Raw genomic sequence first — 24,848 nt, forward strand, 5'->3', positions numbered from 1 at the left:
CCCACAAAATATTAAAGCTTCAGCTGGCAAGATTTTGGAATTCTGTCCTCTCTCAGATAGAACAACTTTACTGTTATTTACTCTCTGAAGAACAGTACATAACATGGTCTGCATTCTCCTACGTCTCGTGACTCCAGTGCTAATCATTATACGGTGTATAAGGTGTTCAATATCACTTGATGGTACTATGCCTAGTTGGTAAATTTAACAAGACTGTCACATATTAGGTGGAAGAGCAATATGCTCTACACTGTATGTATATAATTGTGCTTCTATGAGCTTCACTTAACTACCAAGGACTTACATATGCTGAGAGCTTCCAAAAAGGCAAGTTTTAACTAGGGTAGTGAGAAAACAAAATTCAAATTCAGTAAGATATGATGGCGTTTCAAATACAATACATTTTCCATACAGGAAAAGCAAGCATTGACAATGTGTCTTTGACTAGGATTTTCAATTAAGCAACATTATAAAAGAGCAATAATTGAATTGACAGAGTTTGTGTACTGCTCGTGTAGACTCTTGGCAGCCGATAATGAGACATTAGTATGTGACAAATTTAAGCATTGTTAATTAAACATTAGCTCTCTGGACAAGTTTTGACTGGTGTGGTTTTCATGAGAGTGTGTGTGAAACACACAGCTTTTTATTTCATACTCTGTTGTTTGCTAGTTGTACTGTCCAAGTCACTTAACACTCTGTAGCCCTGGACATGTTTTTTAATCCTGCATACTCCACTACTAAGTAGAGACATATCTGCAGCTAGCTGCAACTTCCATTCGCTATGGTGATGTCTTTATTCCAGAGGGAATGAGCCATTAAATTCTGCCTGAATGCAGCAGAGAGAGTGTGTGTATGTGTGTGTGTGTGTGTTTGTGGCGTCTTGCGATAGACTGGCATCCCATCCAGAGTGAATTCCCTCTCTGGATACACCGCAACCCTGACAAGGATAAATTGGTTACTGAAAGTGAGTGAGTGGTCTTGTTCTCCATGTGTTTATCTAATCTGATTTGTGTCACACTCCTCCATTAGCCACGACCCAGGATATAAAACACAAATAGATGCACTAGCTGAACAAGTGCACAGACAGACTTGTTCTGGTCTAGACTTGCACTAGTGACGTGTGAAATAGAAAAATACAAGGAAAGCTGGCTAATCATTGTCTCTTCAAATATTAAAAACAAGATGACAACTGTGTAACCACGAAGATAAATTCCACAAGGAGAGTAAATTAGATGTGTAACATTCATTCACTTCCCATAAAATTACAGAACAAATAAACGGTTTACTAGTTTTTCTAGCAAATAGGCTCAGCTCCATCATTCCTAAGTCCTTTTTTCCATTTTATTGCATTACTATTTTGACTCTCTCACTCTTGCATTCTTGAGGTATCATCCATTAATCTACAGGAGAAATGAACCTTTACCTCCTAAAGGACTCCCACTTTCTGACTTGAAAGTGCTTGCACATTTTCCATTTCGTTTGTTGCAGTTGGAAAGCATTTAAAACAATTTTATCTGAACTGGCGATTTATGAATGTTTACAAAATGACTTGCCAAATCCTAGTTCACACCTAATCCTATCCTAGTTCTGTGACTGTCAGGGTGACTCAGCCACGTATCAGAGACAAGTACTGTCTGTTAAAAACTAAAAGAATAGGTAGACTTTGCTACTTTTACTACTGGAATTGCTCCTTTGCTGATGATTTTTGGTTCATTTTTTTCCACAGGTTGGTTGATGTTGAAACAAGAGGTCAAAGCAAACGTCTATTAAACAAACAGAGGCTGTCATGTTCAGTCATCTGACATGATTTGATTAATGCCACTTTATCTAATATAGCTAAATCAATAATTCATTATCAAATTTAATTGACGAGTGGAAAATAACACAGAAGGAAAGGATTTAAAGCAGCTATCTTTAGACTATTTCTTTTGTCTACTTTGAATAGCCATACTATTCTACACTGATAAGGTAGAATTCTATTAATCATGAAAAAACACATACATAGAATATAAGGATTTTTCCAATTTTTCCTTATTGAAATTTTTTTTTTACATTTTACATACAATGTTTTACATTTACATTTTTCAAACTATACTCTGTTTTGTGCTACAGTAAGACAAAAATATAACATTTCTCCTTGAAATGAAAAAATCCAAGTAAAATGAACACCAGCCCCTCTCAGTGCCTTCTTGCTTGACTAACCTTGAATGAAATCTCAGATGAGAAGAGAAGCTATTTTCACTCACCTCACCTTACCAAGGATAGCGCGTATGTTATTATCTCTTCTCTTCTAGGCTGTTTTAACCTGTCTGTTTTCAAATACCGTACATGACGAGTTCTCATAATAAAATACAAAATACTGGCTAATTATTATTTTCTATACTTATGATATTCATAACATTTATTAATATAGGTTATTTCCACTATTATTCCACTCATATTTCAGAGCTTGTAATTCCTCATGAATATATATATATTATATATATATAATTTATTTATTTTTCTAATATATACAAAAAACAACAGTAACAAAAAAAACAACAGAAATTCACACACCAAAGTCAACTCTCAGTGCTAAATAAACGAATATTTTGTCCTTTCTCACTCAACTATGAACAAAATAATGTGAACACTCATTGTTATAGAAGTTAATATTATTTGTGTAGGCTACTGAGAGAATGAATAAATGTTATGATTATCGTTTATTTATTTTTCATTGCTATGTATTGTCTAGGTTAATGATAGTATCAAACAAGTTGTGCTGAGCAGTGGTTAGTTTAAGACACTGTTGAAATGGGTGACTTGTCAGACTTCCAAAGGGGACCGATGTTTGGAGCCCGTTTAGCAGGAGCATCTGTAATCTTTACAGCCCAACTCTTTGGTGCTTCAAGAGCAACGGTCTTCACAATTATGACTGTGTATACAAATCATAGCAGGACTTCATCAGCAAAGAAGAATAGTGGACAAAAACCTGGAATTGGAACTGGAAACAAGTGATATGGTTCGATGAATCATCATTTACATTTTTCCCAACAGCAGGTTGAGTTTATGTATGGAGAACCCCAGGGAAGCTGACTGGTTCCAACTGTTAAACATAGGGGTGGATCTGTGAAGATTTGGGTGGCCATATTTTGGTATTCTGCTGGCCCCATCATTAGCCTACATGGTTGTGATCAGTTGCATCCTATGCTCCAAATGTTGTTTTCAAACAGTGATGCTATTTTTCAATACTAAATGCATCCATACACACAGCCAAAAGAGTTCATTCTTAGTTCACCAGTATGAACTCAGACACCTGACTTGAATATAATTGAACCAATGTTCCCTGCTCCAACCTCTCTGAAGCAACTAGAAGATATTCTGCTAGACGATTGGTACAAAATTCCACTAAAAGATATTCAGAACTTGTATGAATCTATTCCAAGAAGGTTGGAAGCTGTATTAAATGCAAATGGTGGTCGAACACCTTATTAATAAAGAGATATTACATATTTCACTGGTGTTCAGATTATTTTCCCAACCCCTGTAGCTAGTAAAAGTGAAGCATAAAAATGCTGGCTCTCTTCACTTTCTGCTTAGAACAGGCAGCTAATCTGATCTTTGCTGAAGATCAGTGACTTGAGTGTGTTACAGAAAAGAGCTGTCAGTGCTGCATTCCCTAAAAGGAACAGATGGGTTATAGTGCAAATCGATTGATGTTCACTGGGTTTCTCACATCCAAGTACTTCAGCATACTACGCATCACATTTACAACCCTACTCCTTGAACTATCACATCATTTGTGTCAAGTCTCAGAAGCCTACTCTCTACAGGCCTGACCTCTGAACTGCACAACCTCAGCCTCCCTCTGTCTACTGCTGTGATGCTGGCGTCTTGCAAAACCATCAGCTGACAGATTTACTGGTGTGAGCATTAGCTAAACTCAGCAGAGGGTACAGTCCCATAAAGTTACATTCCCAGAATGTTCTCTTCTTATTTGGCTCCTGAGTAATTTACTGTAAGGGCACCTCTGTGAGCACAGTACAGGACATATTATTGTTCAAAGAGATATGAATCAGACAGCTGTCTTGGATTAAATTATTTCTGCAAATGCACTCCTGTGATTCTGTTTGATGATATGGAATTACTGCTTTCTTAACAAACAAATAAACAAATAATCAGGAGTAAAATACCATTCATTGTAAAAAATTCTTTGTGCTATGTTTTTTAATGAAACATAAATTATTGTTACTAATATACTATATATTGTTAGTAATCTACATAAAAAATTCAAAGTTTGAACATTTTCTGTCTATAGTGTAACAAGTATAAAGATACTGACTCGAATAGATAATAATCAGATTGAAACTAAATTTGTCATGCCAAAAAATGATACTTCCTAAGGAATAAAAAATGTAAGAAATCAAAAACGGAAAAAGATATCATCAAAGATAATGGATAAAACTTGATCAGCTCTGGAACTAAAATAGCTCTATGCTGATGTCAAACCACCAAATGACCTGGCTTCCTTTTATTACCTCTTGTCTGGCTCAAAAGAGACAAGATATATCCACATTACTGAGCATTACTGGTCAGCTAGCCGAATAGTAATATGACCATCAATCCAAATTAATTTGCATTTTGTCCTGTTGACATTGTTGTGTGCCTTTTTAACTTATTTCACGCCTTGAGTGATAATTTATGGAAACAGTTCAAATAAAAAATGTACCGTGTTTATTCGTTCTAATTTCATGTAAATGAAGTCATAAAAAAATACAAATGCATCAATTATCTAACTTCATTTGCAGAAATGGAATGATTAATAACCATAAAATCATTAAACTGATATTCTGATTAATCAATTGATGTGCAAAGAAAATGAATCGGGACCTACTGGAGGTATGATGCCAACATCATACAATCCGTATTTAGCTCTGAGACTGTGAATATATAATACACTTATAAACTTAAATACAACTACTCAAATTATGGGGTGGAGATGTGATGTGAAAGTGGTGTGGTGATATTTTGCTCGTTCACCACTGACACGTTTTCGATTCTGTTCGAATAATGTGGAATCAGACTACATAATTATTCCAGTGAAGAATACTGTAAAACCTTCATCTTGTTTTAATACCTCTTCAGCTAAGCCATAAATAAACGCCATTGTACTGAGGCATAGACTTTAGAAAATGACAACTCCAATTAAAATTCATAGAAACTGGATTTCCCAGTCCAGTCTATGAAGGAACAATTGGAAATTAATGTTTAATCCTATTAAGATAAGGCTATGATTTTGGTCTGGTCTCTATCTGCCTCTCAACAGAGAGCCTGTCAGAAATTGAATCTCCTCTGTGACAAGCAGAGTCTCAGACTTCCCTCAAGTCATTATCAATCCAATGACCACCATCCAAACACCACACGTGCCACATTGTTATGTTAGAGCACTAGAGAGTCACAAGTGTAAACTGAATCACTTTGACTAACAGCAGCAATGGTTTACCTACCGATGATAATGAAAGCAGATATATGCTTAGATAATGTCTACCTTTTGTTATATCATCAATATTCTCACATAAAAGCCTGGCTTCCGCACATTCATTTCTAGAGAGGATAGGCTCAGTAGGAGTTCTGCCAGTGGTAAGTAAGGAAGAATAATTTAGCCGTTTTCTTTGCCATCATAATTTACTTTCAGTGTAGAAATGCGACAAGATGAAAATAGCATAGTCAAATTGCTTCCATATGCTAAATGTTTGTTTTATTAAACAGAACGTCTACACGTGTGAAGGGTAGGTAATTAATTTTAATCGTATAAGTTTAAATGCACGTTTGAACTAATGAGAGAGGTTTAATCTAATATTTAAACTATAATCTACATTTGCTTGCTGTTTGTTTTGTTCCATTGTATAAGTGAACCTTGATTGCATTGATTAGATTATCATTCTTTGGGTCTTCCTTTGTTTCCTCTGTAGCATTGTATTCTAATCAGTTTTAAACATCTGTGTAAGCAAACATCCTTTTCTTAGGCAGCTCTCTGTCACTAATTATGTGTGTAGGTAGATTTTGACTTACCCTGTTCTTTTATCTGCTCTTACTTCCTAATCAACATTGTGTACTCAGCTGTACTGACACTAGTCATGACTGACTGTTTGACCTTGGAACCTGCGCTGACCATCTACACAGCTGCACCTAACCTGTCCTGAAGTTCAAATAAAATTGGATTTTCCTCGAGTTTGAGATTTTCTCAGAGTATTGTTCGATCTGACATGACACATTAAATGAGCAGCTTTTTTAAAAAAAATTTCCTATAGAGTTTATGAAATTAAGTAATAGTCTCTCACTATGATTTCTATTATTTAAAATAAGGCTATCCAATCATTCTAAGCCTTATTCCGACAATTCAGTAATCATTTTGATTGGACAAAATATGAAAAGAATTAATGACACATTTCAGTCTCGACTATTGTGCTATCAAAGCAACTCATCAAAATCCCAAGGTGGCTTTTATATTTAACGCTGCACCCTAATTTCATTGTTTAACACTCGGCCCAAGCAATCACCTCAGCGCCTGCTCTTCCAGTCTTAGCCTCGTTTACAAATTTGCTCCTGGGGACACTTAATGCAGTTATAAGTGTCCTATAATTAAATACCAAAATGGCACAATTTATCCTCTTGTCTGAGTACAGAATAAATGCACTCATGTTTTTTACCTTTAAAAATAATGTATCAGACCACCATATTGGCTATGCTTATTTTTTAAAATTCCATATCACTTTTGTCACACCACTTTGTTTTCCCCAGAACAGAATTAAGGGCAAATTCATGTGCCCTTTCCCACCTGTCACAATTTGTCAATGGCTAAATTTGCACCTTAATTCAACCAGTGAAAGAAACTAACCACACTCTGTAGAATACATTAACAACTCCACTAAATGCCATCGGGACCGAAATTCACTGTGGCTTGGCGTGACTTATTGAAATGTAGTCCTGCATGAAATACCACCCACAGCATGTTTTCCTCCATGCAGGAGAGCTTCTGTTATTCTTAACTGAGAGCGCTATGAGAGCACTTCACCAATGCAGAGAGGAATGCACAATCAAGGATAGTTGCTAATGAGAGCCATTTACAACAGAGCCTGCATCTCATCTTGTGTATGTCTAATTGCAGTGTGTGCGAGCTCATTTAGTGTTTTGTTTACCCAGGCCTGCTCTGGCCATGCCAGGGCTTAGCCTCAGACCTGGGTGTGGGAAGAGTGGATAGTGAATAAATGCCAACATGGAAATGATCTGCATCTATGTGTCATACTGAATAGGTTAAGAAATCCATCAGAACAAATAGAGCGAGCACTCTGTGGGTACTTCAACTGGGTGGATATGTGTAGAGTCTGCATGTATTTTCTCCTGTTTTATCTCCAGTATTGGCCTTCATTAGTTAAAAGTACTGGGCTAAGCATTACTTTTACCCAATTAAATCAATTTGTTTCAGGGAACATCCAAAATCAAAGCATAGCTAGAGAGCATTAGCTTGAATGGGTGTGCCCTAGAGCGTGTGAAAGCCCTGGGAACAGGCAGGCATCCTGCTGATGTATATTCAGATCTTCAGACTCAATAAAGTGGATACAGTGTCCGCAGAGCAAAAATCCAGATGGTGCACACACACATACACACACTGCTGTCAAAACATGCTGTCAAATTTATGTGACATATTTGGGAGGCATTTCATTAAGGGAAAGCCTTGTTGTGTCTGAAATAATGACAAACTGGTGTATAATTCAATCAAGCATGGATTTTCAGTTAGTTATCAAGCTGGGGGTAATTTTTTTCTAGTTATTCCTAGTTGGCTTTCATTCTATTACAGATAACCAAGATGTACTGGGAAGGAAGAGGAAGCATAAAACACAGAGTCAGATGATTTATACTCCGTCATGATTCCAGCAATTTTCTCTGGTTTGGAATTCTTTAAGGAAAATTCTTCTCACTTAGTTAGAGTCTCCAGCCTCTGACTCTCACAGAGCTCTGTTGTCTATGACCTCTATTATTTCCTACTGTTGGCAGGCGCCAGGACAAACATCAGCCCAGGTCCTTTTATTCCTAACCAGCTCTGCAGTGGAAAGCATCAATAAAGAGTGGTGCATAATCCCAGTTGTTTGTATCTTAAGGGAAACAATCGTTTACAGGGCTACAGGAGCACTTTGTCATGATGATGAAGTAGTAAGGTCCTACGTAAATACTGGGTTGTTCACTGGTCTCTGCTGAGTGATGAAAAAACACACAACCATATTTAAAGGCTTGGACTGATGCTGGCCTGATAATGGTGGCAATACTTAGTCATCTGAATGGCAGAGAGGAGCGAATGGAACGCTGAAGGTGTGGATGTGTTTTGCAGCAGAAGGAGTGGATGTGGGGGTTGCATAGTGGGACATCTATCATACTGCCAGGTGATAAAGAGAATGCAAATAAGTCATTTTTCACAGCAAGCCATGGCTCAGAATTAAAAACAGAGTAGATTACAGAAACAAAATGAATTGGTTTGGGTGAATATTATCCTTACATACTGTAGGTATTCAAGCTTGTGAGGCATCTTACTGTGCAGAGCAGAGAACATGCTGTTTGATAAACAGTTCCCATTTTTTTTCTCTTGAATAAAATAATACATTTGAATATTTTATGGTTGTTTTTATATTTTAATTTGTGTGAACATTTAAAAGCAAAATAAAAAAAGGCTTGTTTAGAACATAGACATAATGCAGATGTGTTCACAGGAGATTTTGAGATGCTTTATTTGTCTTATGCAGGCAGTTTCTAAAAACAGTCACTTTTACTGCAAGTGCATGCAGAAGTGTGTCTTCAGTCATTCAGCAGAGTAATTTTCTGACTAGAGGTGAGTGCAGTGTTTGTGTATGGATGAATAGACATAATAAGATGAAGTGATTGAACCTCAATCATTTTCAGACATGTAGGACAATGCTAGCTGATTTTGAGTCATGACCTCTTTAGCTCAAAGGCACAAACATTGACGCATACACACTCATTCATGGCCATTACTTAAACATGGTTGGCTTATCCAACTTAGACTTGTTCATCCTAATATAACGAGAAAACTGTCTAGCGCTTTACATTTAAAATAAAGACATGAGCACATACTTAAATCATGGAATGTTTCTAAGTAAGTTTATATAGTGGTTGTTTTGAGGATGTTAACAGAGCTTTAGCATTGCAATAACAGTGTTTGTATTTTTTGAACTGGAATGCTTTCAAAGTAAGCACCATTTCCTTTATAGTGATCACTGTTCAATTTCCATTATTTCTATAAAGTGAAACGGTACAATTACATTAGTACATCAATGTAGCAGGTGTAAGTTGTCGTATACATTTGTGCTTGGAATGGTTTGGAATTTGACCTTAGGTTAGTTCTTGCTTTTAATATTTTGCAGAGTAGATGTTTCTGTTTCTAAAGATTTATGAGGGGCCAGTGGAAGCCATGTCGGTTTGCCTACTGGTGACAGATATCAGAGAAGTGCTAGGTAGTTTGCTACACAAGACATTAGCAAGCAATGTTAGTTAACTCTCTAACATTAAACACCTGGAAAATTCTGTGGTATCGATTTTCTTTTAGACTCAATCCAGCAGTAAGGCTACAGCAGTGATGGACAAGAAATGTATATTAACGACTAAATAGTAGTAGTTTAGCTTAATGTAATCTAATATTTTCATCTACATACACAAATATAGAGTTGAAGCGATAAAGGAGTCAGTAGAGCTGTGTATTTTTCTTATAATCATATTTGAGTGCATATGAAGGTCACTGTAACTTTTCAAAACAATGTTATATAATGGCAAATACTAGTAAATACTAGTGCTATAGGTTTTGGACTAGAGTCTGATCTTGAGAATGGTTCTGAATTGATTTGTCTTGGTCTTGGCCTCGACCTATGAGTTTGTAAAAATGAATGTTTGTATTGTATTTTCTTACATAGAGTTTGACAGGAAGTAATTGCTTCTTCTAGACAACATAGCATAATCAGTAACAGTGGACAAATGAAGCCAAAGTTGTTTTTTTATATTGAAATATCTTAGCTAGTCATGGTCTTGGACTGGTCTTTACAACAGCTTTAGTAATTACATTAAAGTATTGCACCATTCTGCATGTATACTAATTTTCGAGCTATTTCGTTGAAAATGACACTATTGTGTTTTTTAATAAGTCATGTTTTCGACTGGATGGGACCAACTGATTCTCAGATATGAAGATGTCCCAAATTCCATCTGTCTCATACAAATTAAATCACTTATGGATTTAGGCTATAACCACATGCCTACATGCCAAATCCACAAGAGGAAATTGAACACATGCAGCCGGCTCAGTTCACGGGAGTTAAAGAGAATGAAGACTTTTTTATGGACAGATTATTTAAGCTTGAACCTAAGCACAAAACACCAGAAAATCTTACAGTATTTTTTAAAGAAAACTGACAGTGCAATTTGACAGTTTGGTCACATTTATTTATAATTATGCTGAACGAAATCTACTGATGTTATAAAAAAAAAAAAAGATGATTAATACTAGATGTCTTACAAGAAACAGATTGCAAAACTGGCTATGAAGATGTTTCCAATAGCAGAAAGCCAAGTCATCTCTCTGCATCATTCTAGACAACTTCCTTCTGTTTGGGCTCTGGTTGGTTTTGTTTATGAAAGTGTTCTGCTCTCCGTGTCGAACCATGACCAGCTGCAGAGCTTATCAGAAACACCTGTTGTGTTTGAGGTTGTTGAATAAAAGCTCTGTTCAAGCTCTCTGCTCACTCAGTCTCAGGTACAGCATAAACAACAACTGCTGGCTGAAGGTTTACTTCCTTACTGAAGAAGGCATGAATATGTAACAGGGAAGATCCCTGCATTCAGAAATGCTCATGGCATATTGCTATCTTCATAGTAGTGACTTGTTTGAATTAGGTTGCTTTGAGCAATAACAATCAAAGGAGAAGGCAGCATGAATAATCCACTGGATTATTTCAGTCATATGAAAGTAATATCTACTGAATGAATGAATCATTAAAGTTGAATTAGAACTTTTTTTATTTTGGAACAAACTTACATTCAGATCCATGCATTACAAAAATGGTATAATTGAAAACATTTCTGAAAGACATACTAGCTAGACCTCAAAAAAAAAAAAAAACACCTCCCATTAGTCACTAGCCAGCTAAAGTCTCTAGCTAAACTTTAGGCTCTAGTTAAACTTTAGGCTCTAGTTAAACAACCTCACAACTGGTTATAATGAGGATAAACTGTCTTTAGCTTCCAACCAGTTAGAGAACAAATAAATGTCTGAATCTCTCTCTCTTTTTAAAATAAATAAATAGCAGATTCTTTCACTGTCTCATTTCCAGTTGCTTTGTTTACACACTCACTCTCTGCTCTATGCTTTCTCTCTTCTGATTGCTTGTCATTGCAGTCAAACATCTTTCATGCCTGAAGTTTAGGCATGATGATATTTGACATATCTGAGCTGCTGTGTCACACCCCTGACACAACTTTGACTGTGAATTATTATTATTATAGTACAGTCAGGGTCAATTCACAGCAGCCCAGGGAACATAATATTATAATATTTTTTGTTCCCTGACTCAATAATCATATTTTTTAATGGAAGATTTCATGCACTGTAGATGTAACGACAAATTTCTTATAAGAGAAGTTGCTCAAGATTAATATTATAAATTACATTAACTGTAATGTAACGTTTTACATGTACTTTTTGTGACTAACCTAAAAATATGTATTTCTATTTATTTAAACTTTAAAAGCTCATTAAAAGCACTGAGACATATTACAATCCACAAGAACAAAAACCTCAACATATTGGTGTGGTGGTATTATAAAAGTCAATTAAATAACATAGATAACAATAAAATAACCTTGATAACATGTTACATCCTGCACCACTGCAAATGCATCCAAAAAGAAGAAATACAATGCAGCACCTAATCTTTTATTCGCTTGCTCGTCCGACTTTTCTCACTCTGACATACCCACTCTGGAATCTTGAAAACTATTCAGGAAAAAGCAAATGTAAAGTTCTGTAGGTAACATTTTTGTCCATTTCAGAACCAACTTTGACAACTATCTGTAACTCCATGGGAAAAATATGGAAGAATAACAATATACAATATACTATAAGAAAATATTCTTGTGTTTAGCAGCAGAACTGTGAATAGATTGCAACCATGTTTAAATATAATTTGGCACAATTACATGATGAAAAATGAATGAGATATTTTTTGAAATCTAAATTGATAATGATGTATTTCACTTGAATCAGTGAATTGTTCAGTAGTGATCAGTCATCAATTAATCAGTTATTAATTACAGAAAAAAAAACAATGTTGTCATGTCTTACTGGAATACATACTAAAGTGCAGCATGCACAAGTAGAAACCCTGGGTTTATGGACTGTGTTCTGGGACATGCTGTCCTGTGTCTCAGCTGTGATTCATGGCACTGGTTTCCACCTCTCCCTCTCATCTTACCATGTGTGAGAGAGAGCAGACATGCGGGTACTCGCACATCCTCATGCTGGAATATAATCAGTCCGACAACACCTCTAACAAAGCCCTCCATCACCTGACCTTCGGAATGACTTGCTGAAAACCAGGGTGGTCCAGAGATGAGAGGACGCTAGAGTTCTATTTTGCTTGTAATAGCTTAAAGCTGGAAAGTTAATGCATACTGCAGGATTTGTGGCAAAGTAACCAGAGCTCTCTCTCTCTGTCAAAGTCGTACTAAGCTCAGGCTCAAGTTCCAAATGTAAATTCACACCAAGGATGAATTAGCTTCGGCTTTCCTCCATCTTCCAAGCTGAATAGCTGTGCAGTGGAAAAGATTCAAACTGGCCCTTAATAAGATCAGGTAGATAAACTCTAAATGGTGTACTGAAAAGAAACAAAAACGAGGCAGTGTTCTGAGAATTTTATTAAGAAAGACACACAGGTCCTGATAAGAGGTGTGCGTTTACATGCAAATGGATTCAATAAAGAGAGTGAAAACCCCTGGATCCAGTTATGATTAGTTACACTAACTTGACAAACAGAGAATGTGATTACACAATCAATACCTGCTGTACAGATCATTTGACTTGTTTACATTTTTGCATGAATAAAGCATTAAAAACGACTCACATGTTCCAGACCTGTGTTTTGGGCTATAGCTGTGTAAAGAGGCTCAGATGTGCTTTTGAGCTGAAACCCATACTCTAAAGCAATAATACAATATAAATTAAAGTCATTGCCAGATCAGATTGGTTACGTCTTAAATTAAATAGGAATTATTTTGGATCGCGTTCAGGTAAATATAATGTCAACTTTGCTTTCAATCTCTGATTGATAAGAAAGCATAGGTAAGAGCAAGCTTACAAAAGTATAGAAATATTAAGAGGAATGAGGAATTTATAAACTAAAAAAATACTATTTTGAGTCAACAAACTGATTCTGTTTGAATAATCCAGTTCGAGACTCTTCATGTAGATGAAAAGCTTGTTTGACAGAAAATTTGACTGCATGTTTAAGCAATCATGAACTTTAAATATGAACAGAGCAAAACTATTTACATCGGATATATTTATAACAGACCTTGAAACTTATGGAAGCAGTGATTTTTTTTATTTGGCTGGTCAGGTGTGTTTAACCCATATCATAAACACTCTGTCAATAAAAAACCCGAGTCTATGTAATGATAAGTTGTAAAACAGCCAAAACCACTCACAAGTTATAAATGCCCTCATTCATCAGATGTCTCATGTCTGATAAAACGCTCTGAATCAACCTGAATTAAGATCATGTTCCTACTACTAAAACGGTTTACTTCTATTGTGTGTTAGTCAATATTAAAAACAGGCCTACAGAGCCAATTTTTATAGAGTGGGGCTCATTCTGTGAAATGTACATGGCACACACTAGATCCCACCTGAACACTGGGAAGGAAAGGGCAGAGAAGAGATATGGCATCAGACCAAACATAAGTAAAAAAGTGGAATTGGGATGTTTTAGCTGCGTGGACCAAGCTAACTCTTATGTCTTAACATTTTCCATAGGCTGAAGTGTTAGTGGACCATCACATAATGAGCACTGTAATAGCCGTACCTCCTTTCAAAGTAAATTAAGCAGCAAAGCTCTCTCCCAGGATTATCCATGAGAAACACTTCAATTCACATAAGGCTTAGCTGAGTCATGGAAGAAAAATCTGACTGTGCTCTTGTGCCTAAATATAAATATGTAAATTATGTTGTCTCATTTCCTGTTCTAGGATGTATATTTGTACATTATCATAATTATTATTATAAGCGTCATTATTTTAAAATTTAAATTTGAACAGATTAACATAAAGGAAATAATGCAGCATCTTGACACCAATTGAAAACAGTTCCAGTTCTGGTGCTTGAGCGTTAATGAGGTTAATTATTTTAGCAGCTCCTGAAAGAGGAGAAATAAAATAATTTTGCATGTTGTGTCTCTGCCCTTAATATTAATAGAAAACTACGAGTCTTTATCATTTCTTGTTTAAAAATGATCCGCATCCTGCTTGAATGCCACTACATGCTTGTAAAAGGCCACACGCACTGTCCTTACAGAGAGCCCTGTGATCTGTACACTTCTAACGCTGTTTGACAATCAACAGCACTTGTAAACGAGTCACAGCCAGAATGGAAAGAGCCGGTGATTGTAAATGTCATGCAGAATTAAGAGGGGAATAAATAGTTTTACCTTGGTGCAGCAGAACAACAAAGCAAGAACAGGGAAAAAACACCCACTCTTCCCGACGGGAAGCCTTTGTGTAGCGCTGCACTCTGAATGAGGAGGCCCTGTTGTGACAACTCCTAATTGGGGAAACATGTTCCATTTAATGAACAATAGCATGATAAGTGATTTATGATTTGTGAATTGGTGCGTTATCACTAAAATTTGTTGCATCCCTGGGTGCACACATGAATAAGTAACCCATCTTTCCCATTAAATTTTATGCAGAGCTTTTTATTATTCCAGAGCATTTACTTATTGTTTTGAGTATTCCCTTCTTTTCTCTAAAGCTGAAACAGGAGGGATTTGTTCTGGGGTCACAGATTAGGCCTATTGTTAGACTAAATTAAATAATTTAGTTTTTACCATCCAATTTTTTCTGCTTTCTTAAAAACTAATAACAAATTATCCAGATAAGGCAAACGGGGATGGATGAATTGAACTTTTATATGCTTTGTATATAATTATCAGTGTACTCCGCATTATCTTTAAATAAGTTCTTGAATATAAGATATAATGCATTTGTAGAGAAATATAAAATGCGCCATTTGAAATCAGTCCAGAAGGGGGAAGAGAGAAGCATAATACCCATGGAATTAGTATTTTTGAGGTTGTGCTAAATTTCATGATGGAAGGGCGGAAAGGATTAGTCATGTCTGAACTGTATGGAAACATTCTGCACACTGAGGGAGGGGCAAGCCCAGCTAATGAGAGGAACTAAATTAGAACAAAAAACAACTGCATTCCTACAATTTTAAGATTTGTGGATTTGGAAGCCATCAAGCTCTCAAAGTAAACATAAAAGCAGCCCCTCTCTAAATGCAGGAATTGAGCAAAGGCTGCTAGTTCTGCACTGCCTGTGGGCCTGAGGTCAAAGCAGCCATAGACTCATGTTGTTTTATAAGTGAGTTATGGCAGATTCTTCCAGCTTCCTCTCAGCCTGGGTAAAACCTGTGCTCTTGTGGGTTCCCCTCCCAGCATGCTGCTTCCTAGCAGCTCTGTGGCTTCTTTGTCTAGTGCACAGTGCAGCCCATAGGGAGCCCCATCCTCCCCAACCCCCGAGTGTCCAGATGTTACCCCCTCTGTACCAAGCAGCCTGATCCGCTCTGACAATGTTTACACTTCACTGTAATATGACCTTTAAATGAATTTCCTCCATTTAGTAAACAAAAAAGGGGAAAAAAATCAAGTGTGCAGGTGTCTACTTGAAACTATAAAGGAAAGACTGAACATAAATAGGTTAAAAGCTTGAGGAAAAATAGGTGCCAACATGTATATGAACTGAATGTTTGATATAAAAAGCAATGACAAGAATAAGTGCACTTCAAGGCATCTCATTTATAGCAGTGGAAGATGATAATAGCGACAGTAGTCAGTAACGAGTACACAGCAGGGGCCCATGCTATAAAAGGCACAGACAAAGACGACAGCAGTTAGTCTGTAAATCATCAAAATGGTCCATTTAACTGCTTTTGATCTGTGACAGTACTATATGAAATATATATCCAATATGGGATCAGAGTGTGCACACACAGCAAGGGGGACCATGTTCGACACTCAGGCTTTGCGGGTTCTATAGCGCCAAGGTCCGTCACTAATAAAATAATATAATCAAATGGATGTACGAAGAGACATACTCAAGCTGTGAGTGCAGAAACTATGACAGCACATTATACGCAGCTTTTATCAGAGAGAAAAGGCACGAAACACAGGCGCCTTAGCTCCATCTGTTCTGGCCTGTGCTGCTTAGCTTTATGATTTAAACAGACCCACAATTAAGACAAACACAACAAGATGTTAACTGAGTACTTGCCACATTTAAGTACACATGCAATGATGTATTATAGTGACTCAGCTTCGCCTTGATCATAACGAGAGCAAAGCTGATGGCCATGATGTAATGAAGCGTATATTCTCAGAGCCGCAGCATGTTGTCTGATTTCAGCTCTGGAAATGGAAGTGACTATTCTTCATCCATAGCAAATGTTTGGAAACTAGTCAGTGTACTTGAGTGGTTTTCACTTGTCCCACTTCAGATGATAAAGCATAACTGCATTAGCTGGCAACAATCTCCCAAGTGTGCAAAAGCGAGAGAGCTTGCAATGCTTCTCATTTGAAAGTGCTTAATTAAAAAAAACGTTCTAAATGCTAACACATTTTTTTTTTTTTTTTTACAAAAATACAATTGTTTGGTTTAATTATTATAATAAAGCTGTAATGTTAAGACTTTAAAAATGGTATAAATGAGAAATCAGGACAAAGGACATTATCTTCCTTGATCCATGGAGGGAAGAACATCATAGTCGGGCATTTATGGTGATGAAGTTCCCTCTTGCATCTGACAGGTCATTTGTTATACAAACAGGAACAGAGGAACGTGTTTAATCCCATGACCTGCTTCCTACTTGAAATGCTATTGACTTTTCCCTTGGTTACAGAAAGATTGACGAGCCAGTCCCTGTAAAATGTACTACAGAGACTTCAGCCTTTCCATACGGTTCAGTCATCATCAACACCACATACACACACACACACAGTGACAAAGTTGCTTCAGCCTTGTGGTATTCAGTCAAATTCATTAGTGGACAGATTAAATGCCCCATTTATATCTAGTTCATTAACCTTGAGAAAGCACTTGATTAAAAAAGGCACAAAGGTTGTAGCAATGAGATTTTAAATGAAGACTCTTTCATCTTTAGGGACAAACGCAGAGCTGGAATTATTAGCACATGCCATCTCCAGCTTTACTGCTGACCCATGACCCCTTTTCAGGAAGTGAATTTGGCGGATATCATGCCCTTAGTTTAAGCTGCTAGTGTCAAGACTGTTTATGATTTTGCAAGGTGTTGTCCTGCTTCGTGCTGCAGCTGCAAACAGCTGGAGATTTTTTAAAGGCTGGAAGAAGAAGACTGATGTGTCTCTGGATGTCTTTAAAAAAATGCAGCAATCATATTTATCTGATCTTAAGCAGTTTAGCAGTTGCTTTGTATGATTTTGTATGCTATCAATGTCAAACCATCTTGAGTGATTCATAGTAGAGTCATGTCCCCAACATTGTCTACACTATAAAAAGAAGTCGCATTCTCCATCATTCACACTATTCCACAAAAGCTGCTACAAAGAAGCTATAGCTCACAGAGAGTAAACATGATCCTGCACTACACTCCTGCGGTTTTGTTATGCGCACTTGTGCCTGTCTTAATGTTTTACATCTCATGTCATGTCTCTTAGCACACAGGAGCCTTGGAGGAGCAATGGTGGGCATTACATCACCTGCAGAACTAACAGAGCAGCATCCCACACACTCTGTGCATTGCTTCTCACCCTGATCTCACCCTGATCTCTCCTTTTCCTGGGACTGTGAACTTCCAGCACATCTGGCCCTTCACATCTGTTCTGTCTCATGCTTTCTGGGCAGAGCAGATTTCCCATCACTCATATCTCAAGCTGTTGGGTTTGATGGATCTGGAAAACTTAAAAAAAAAATCAGTTGCATTAAAAAAAACAAAACAAAATCACACAATAAACCCAGGGTCTAAGTATGTATGGAAGAATAAGGATTTGTTTATTGAAAATGGGTTGTAACATATGACCTATATTGACTATTTGTTATGTTTTTTAGAACACAAGAGATCTGGTAAATGGGAACCACATGGATGATGCATAATTATATGATACAACAACACAATAGGATGCTTGTTTATAGATTTGAGTACCATTCACAAGTAGAAGGGAGTATCTCGTTATAATTTCCGGCTGTGGGCGAGAATTTTCTGACCAATCTCAAAACACAAATCACTTACGAATGAGCAGTTCCGTTTTATAACAGACTAAATGCATCTTCAGGTCACTGAATAAGCAATTCAGCAATGCGGAAAACAAATATCAAACTTATTCAGTCATGTGAGTTTGGGGGTAAACATATGGCTTTTTCCATAGAGTAACTGGCTTCCTGCAGTAGCATTACTGATTCTGTAGATATAACAGATGATAGAATCTGCAGGAACTTTCCGCTTGGGTTGTAAACATTACATTACAGTGTAACTCCTGTTGGCTGCCCTGTTGCCTGACTGAGAAGCAGAAGATGGTGACTAAAGGGATTATTAGGATGTTTGCCCCAAAGCATCGTCACTGCGATCAGTGGAATAGGAGATCGGTCAAGTAAAATCACCATGACACAATCCTCTCTGCATTCATTCTTTAGAAAATATTTTTACACAGTTTATTATAAAAATATAAATGTTTCCACTACAAATCATTTTACATTAGTAGACAAGGCCATCTACATTTGCACACCCACTTACATCCTCATCCTCACACACACACACACGCACACACACACACACACACACACACACACACACACACACACACACACATACTAACCACTCTAAAGAAAGAGTAGAGGAGGACAGGAGGAGGTGGGGGAAAAAAACAGTATTGCTCTCTAGAGGTCATGTTTCATGAAGTAAAACGCACAACACTGATAATGTCATCACATAACCATGTCATAACCATGTCATAACTTACTGTATGCTACAAAACAAAAAAACACTCAAATTAGCATGGTATACTGTTTGTTATCAAATAAATAGGTCATTACTGTAGATTTTTTTTTGTAAAGTAAAAAAACAAAAAACAAATATGATACAAAAAGCATAAAATATAATACAAAGGAAATTTTGCTTTTTTTTTTTTTTTTTTTTAAAGTTTGAACAGATTTTCTTTCATTCTTTTATACATACAAACATTTGTACAAAAGGATGGCCGGGTGCGTTTACCATTGCTGTTATTACAGGGTGTGTTTACATATGTACATGCTGAGAGCTGAGGGAGCAGCAACATTTACAGGCAGATTGAAGGGTTGAAAAGGAAGAGCTAAATGTTTCCATCATTTTTGAGAAAGTCACTGTATTTTATCTAGATAATTCATGATCTGAATAAACCATGTCAAGACACATTAATGAACCCTTTTTAAGCATTATGCATTCTCTTCCCTATCAGATCATTTCTACTTCTGTATGCAGCCAAAAACTGATGATCAAATGGTACAGAACATTAGTCTGAAGTAGTCGGTTGCATGGTGTTTACTTCTGTTCTCTCTTTTGCATCCTAAAATTGAATGAGGGCTGTGCATCCTGAGCTTTTGCAGTAGGGACGTATTACTTGACAATGTCCCTAAAGTACTTTCCCTCAAATATATTAGTGCCGTTTGAAGGTTTATGAAATTTCACAGCAGGAAATTATACACTTTGTTCCTCAATGAGGTCCTTCATTCCTGTCATATCTAACACTTCCAATGACCTTCTACACTTATGTTCTCTGACCTTCTCTCTCTAAGATCTTACCGGACGGATACAGATGTTACTAACACTTTTGACCACATTCCAAAACACTTCTCTGATTGATCTCTGAATGCTGCTCAGAAGGAAGCCAGATTATAGATATACATCTAGGAATCAAATTTTTTCAAGTAGTTCACAAATTCACATATTCTCTTTTGGTTAATGCAATTGTCCTGTTACAGGTTTTTCAACACCAAAAATAAAGTGTCTGCTTTAAGTGGCATAAAGAGCGCAATAAAAGAGTACATACATAGTATCTTATTGTTGATCCATATTTTAATTCTGTAATAGTTAATCATATATTCTGGTCAGTGTGTCACATCCACAGAAAAAATGACTGAAATAACAATTCGCCTTTACTGGACATTCCTGGTTTCATGGCCAATTGCACTGTAGTTTACTAGAATCCATTCCCCAGCTCTCTGGTTCTCTAGTGAAATCTTGAAATTAAAGGCATCTCTTATGTATTGGCAGGGGTGTTTCTCTTCAACTAGCTAAGACATTCCCCATCCAACAGGACAGAAAACCAGTGAGGTGTGTGGATGGAACAGGCCTTAAGCTTGAGTTCTTTCTCCAAAAGGGTGGCTGCATTACAAAGTTTTTGCATTTTATTACCCTCTTGTCATGTGTTAAGAGCTGTTAGTTGTATCTGCACAGAGGAGACACTTCCAAGTTCCTGATAGCTCCATCTTGCTCTTCATACAGTGCTCTGCTGATCTGTGGAGCACTTATGGGAGCCTAGAGTCCTGCCCCAGAGCTTAGTTTTTGCAGAGAAGCCCACCTGCTTTTTATTCTTCTTTATTGCATAAAGCAAACCATTAACAGGCCATGAGGCACACTTTCTGCCTGAGCAACGTGATTGGATGCTGGAACAACAGCCATTCTCCAGGAGTGTTGCTTTCCTGTGCCCTGATATGCTAACATTGTTGTTTATGCTTTTTTTTCATATTCATAATTTCTGTCTTTTAAAACCAAAAGCAGCATCGGTCTCCTGAATTTCTCTTTGTTTTGTCCATCCTTTTATGTAGTATTTTTTTTCATTCACTTTTTAGACAGGAACTGGGCCATTTTTTGAGTGTGTTTCAAGTGCTTTGATACTGCTCACAATCTTCTTCTGAGGTCCAACAAACGTTACGCCAACCTTCTTGAAGTCCCTGGGAGATGAAGGAGAGGAAAAAAAGAGTATGAGTGGTACAATATTCACTGAATGTCAAATTCAAATCTGTCAATAACAGAGAGAGGAAAATTTTAGCGGGCCACCGAACTGCCATAGCTGGCTGAGGACGTTCCTGTGAAAGACTTTAGACAGTAAAAATCTGATTCCAGGATTTTGTGATAAAAAGGTTTAATTTGCTGAACAACAGAAACAAGCTTCCTTTGCTCTGAACTTTGGGATGAGGAATAGCACCTTTATAGCTGCATGCAATATGTAAGAGAACAGAGGCTGCAGATCCACCAGGCATGTCATAAATTACTCATCCCATGCACAACAGTTAAAGTTAGACTGCATTTTCTTTGTTAATGTTATTTTTAACATCTTGAAACATTTGTTTAAAACATTGTGACTAACAAATTAGTGCAGTGTTAGGAGAAACGGTGTTCTCTTTTCTGCAAAAACTCCATCTCACTGCTTTGTTATGTTGAACTTTATCAAAGCATATTAGTACAAGCTCATCTGGGTTAGAATCGCACTGTTAATTAGCTGTGTCGTTTAGCATGTGCAGTCAGCATCTTGTATAGTCTTGTAAGCAGAGGTTTTAGAAGATAGCCAGCACACAGAAAACCACAATCCAAACCCACCGTCCACACTGTAAGGCCTAAAGAGTCGTAATTCCCATGGATGGCTCCCACTCAGGACAAGTGGCTGCAGGCCTGACCTCAGCCAGGCAGATTCTATGGACAAAGCAAACCTTTAAAGTAACTGCTACAGTATATTTACTAGCTGTGATATATCTGATTACTGACCAAGCATTAATATGCATCAGCTATCAACAATTCCATGGGTGATTTATAATCCAGAACATTACCTAGTGCTACAGAGAAATACAGTGCTACAGAGTGCAATAGTGTCCAAGGTGCAGACAGCAGCAGTACGGGGTGGTCACGAAGTGGAATGAGGTGATGAGAGCAATGCTATTGTCCATCTTTAAAGTGCAGATATGCAAAAGTCCTCTTTGTATGTAAACGGGAGCAGACTGTGCAATATATATGTGTGTATATATATATATATATATATATATTAGTGTATAAATGCTCAAGGAATAAATGTCTGATTTTTATAGCAATCACTGCATATAAAAATATTTTTAAAATATTTTTTTTTAAAAATGGTTCTCTATGAGAAACTTGTAGCTGACAATGTACAAAGATGCACACACTGTACCTCAGTTTTTGTGTATTTGAAGTTTTACGTTTTGCTGTTAAGTTTTCTTTATAAAACACACTTTTATAGATGACCTGCATAAATACAAAATATACTGTATATTTTGTACACATAAACTATAACTAACAGATTCTCTTATGAGTACTTATACTGACATATGATATAACCAGCTCTTAACTGATACAATGCAATCAGATAATCACGTATTGTCTCTCAAGCTGCAGAAATCATTGAATCTAACAATATTCACAAGTCATGGTAACAATTATAGCCACTTTTCCAGAGATGTGTAGCTGACATGGAAAATAGATTTTTGGCTTTTTGTTCAGCTGACAGCATGCTATTACTCCAGAAAACTCAAATATCGCAATCACACCCCAATTTCAGGATAAACAGTGTGTACAACCCAAAATTGTAAGCAGAGATTTACCAGGGTAGCTAACAAACAGGTTACTGGTTCAGAGTTTTTGTTGCATTGTATTGTACAAAATATTATCAAAGCCATTTGAAGAGTATTTCATCATAACAGTCATTTAAAGATCAACTTCTATTGTCTCCTCACTCGACTCTGTATACAAGGCCAAGTCATGAGAAAACATCTGCATCTTAAGCTGCCCTATTCTGGGTCATGGATATGGGAGAGAAGATCTATTTGCATATAATTATTTACCCAGCCCTCTAAGCCAAATACACACATAAAGCATTCCCAGGGGCTGATCTCTCGCTGGTTAGCTGTTTCCTCCAGAGAACAAGAAAACCACTGCTCCAGGACCAAGGCTTTGATCATGTTGATTATGAATGTCACGTTATTTACTCTGTCAAATACCTTATCACTTGAAGGGGGAAAGTGTCTGTACAGATGTTATTTGGGCTACGAGAAAGTTTCTTGCCAGCTACTACAACTTTTTTTTCCCCAGAAGTAGAAGCAAACATGTGAACCAAAGCTGGGATTGATATTTTAATTGGAAGAGCTTTGTAAATAAAGCCTTTATTGTGTTGAGTGGTTTGGGTGGTCACAGCATCCAGTCCACACATAAAGAGGGACCACACTCGTGTTGCCTGTCTGACTAGTTTGCCTCTATGTGACAGTCTGCTGGTTTGTCACTTTGAAAAAACATAGCTGTTACAGTTGAGAGGAAGGAGATGCTTAAGTAATCAAACAATTCTAAGGTCTGATGTGTATACTGCACTCAAGTCATCACAAATAACTTTATGTGTTATACATGTATACCAGACACACCATTATATATGTAGTTATGTGCTAGAACATGTGTATGTGAGAGAATATAGTAAGAGGAAGGAAATCTTACTCTGCAGAGGTCTTGGGTAGTGTATCACAAGAGCTGTAGCTGACTCCACTGAAGGCCTCTTTACAGGGTAGAGTCCTTGCACTTTCCAGCCAGTGACCCACAGTGCTGAATGAGGTGATGTCTGTGCTGGTACGGAGCTGATTGACCGGCCTGGAAGACAAAGACAATGAATGTGAAAATTCTTAATAATTTCTATAACAGCAGTGCCAGCAGTAAGGTATATTCATGTGCTCGTTATCATGTCTATAGTAACTTATACATGGCACTTATGTGGTGGAAGGTCCAGAAAAACAGATGTATGTAAATGTGCGTAATTTGGTGAAGTTTTCCTTGAGTAAACACTTTGTGGACGGAGGGCTTTATGGTTTCTGGGTAATATGACAAGCTCCATTTTTATTTGTCCTATTATTGTCAAAAAAGAGAAGAGAGAGACTGGTGCTGGAATGAGTGGTTATAGTACTATAGCTGTTATAATGTGAGTGATGAGAAGAACTATGTTTCAGAAACTTCCAGAACATAAAACATAACTATAAATGGATAAAAATTATGCCATGTATAATTAGTAAAGAATTAGGAGCATTGTTAATTTATTCTGGTCTAACAATAATAAGACGTGCTGTTACTGTAAAATATTCAACTTTTAGTGGTTCCTTACCTAGTCCTATCCACTGTAGCAGAGATGATTTCCCCCACTGCTACACGATACATTTCTCTAGTTTTCCAGTAGTGTATATAATCATTTATAATCATTGAGCATTTATTTGAAAAAAGTCCAAATGAGAAGCTCATAAAAGTGCATGTTGAAGAGAGCAAGCACAGAGAGCTCATGCGTGCCTGAACAGTCTCTGTAAGGAAATACCTGTGGAGATGCAAAACCCTTCTCCTCCATCCATGTTATAGCAAACATTCCCTGACGAAATCCAATCCATGGAGGGAAATTTATTTTAATGTATAACCACCTCTGACTATTTCGCGGTGTGCTTGTTTCCAGTGGTTGTGTATCAGAAGCACATTTACCGGGTAAAAACTGTCCAAT

General features: G+C 37.0%; 1 protein-coding gene across 2 annotated transcripts in view; it reads right to left on the reverse strand.

The window, feature by feature from the left end:
• Positions 1 to 19,454: 19,454 nt before the first annotated feature.
• The window catches only part of epha3 (eph receptor A3), a 74,066-nt gene continuing 68,672 nt past the window's right edge, over positions 19,455 to 24,848 (reverse strand). Inside the window, exons 16-18 of one of the 2 annotated variants that reach the window (XM_058392168.1) lie at positions 23,813 to 23,962; positions 21,920 to 22,012; positions 19,455 to 21,273 (exon numbers count right to left, since the gene is read on the reverse strand). In XM_058392168.1, coding sequence (XP_058248151.1) covers positions 21,937 to 22,012; positions 23,813 to 23,962 — 226 coding nt within the window. In that variant the 3' untranslated portion in view covers positions 19,455 to 21,273; positions 21,920 to 21,936. The remainder of the gene's footprint in view (positions 21,274 to 21,919; positions 22,013 to 23,812; positions 23,963 to 24,848) is intronic. The other variant, XM_058392167.1, reaches the window with a different exon arrangement.

Source organism: Hemibagrus wyckioides, linkage group LG06 (genome assembly GCF_019097595.1).
Source record: "Hemibagrus wyckioides isolate EC202008001 linkage group LG06, SWU_Hwy_1.0, whole genome shotgun sequence".
NCBI classification, from domain to species: Eukaryota; Metazoa; Chordata; class Actinopteri; order Siluriformes; family Bagridae; genus Hemibagrus; species Hemibagrus wyckioides.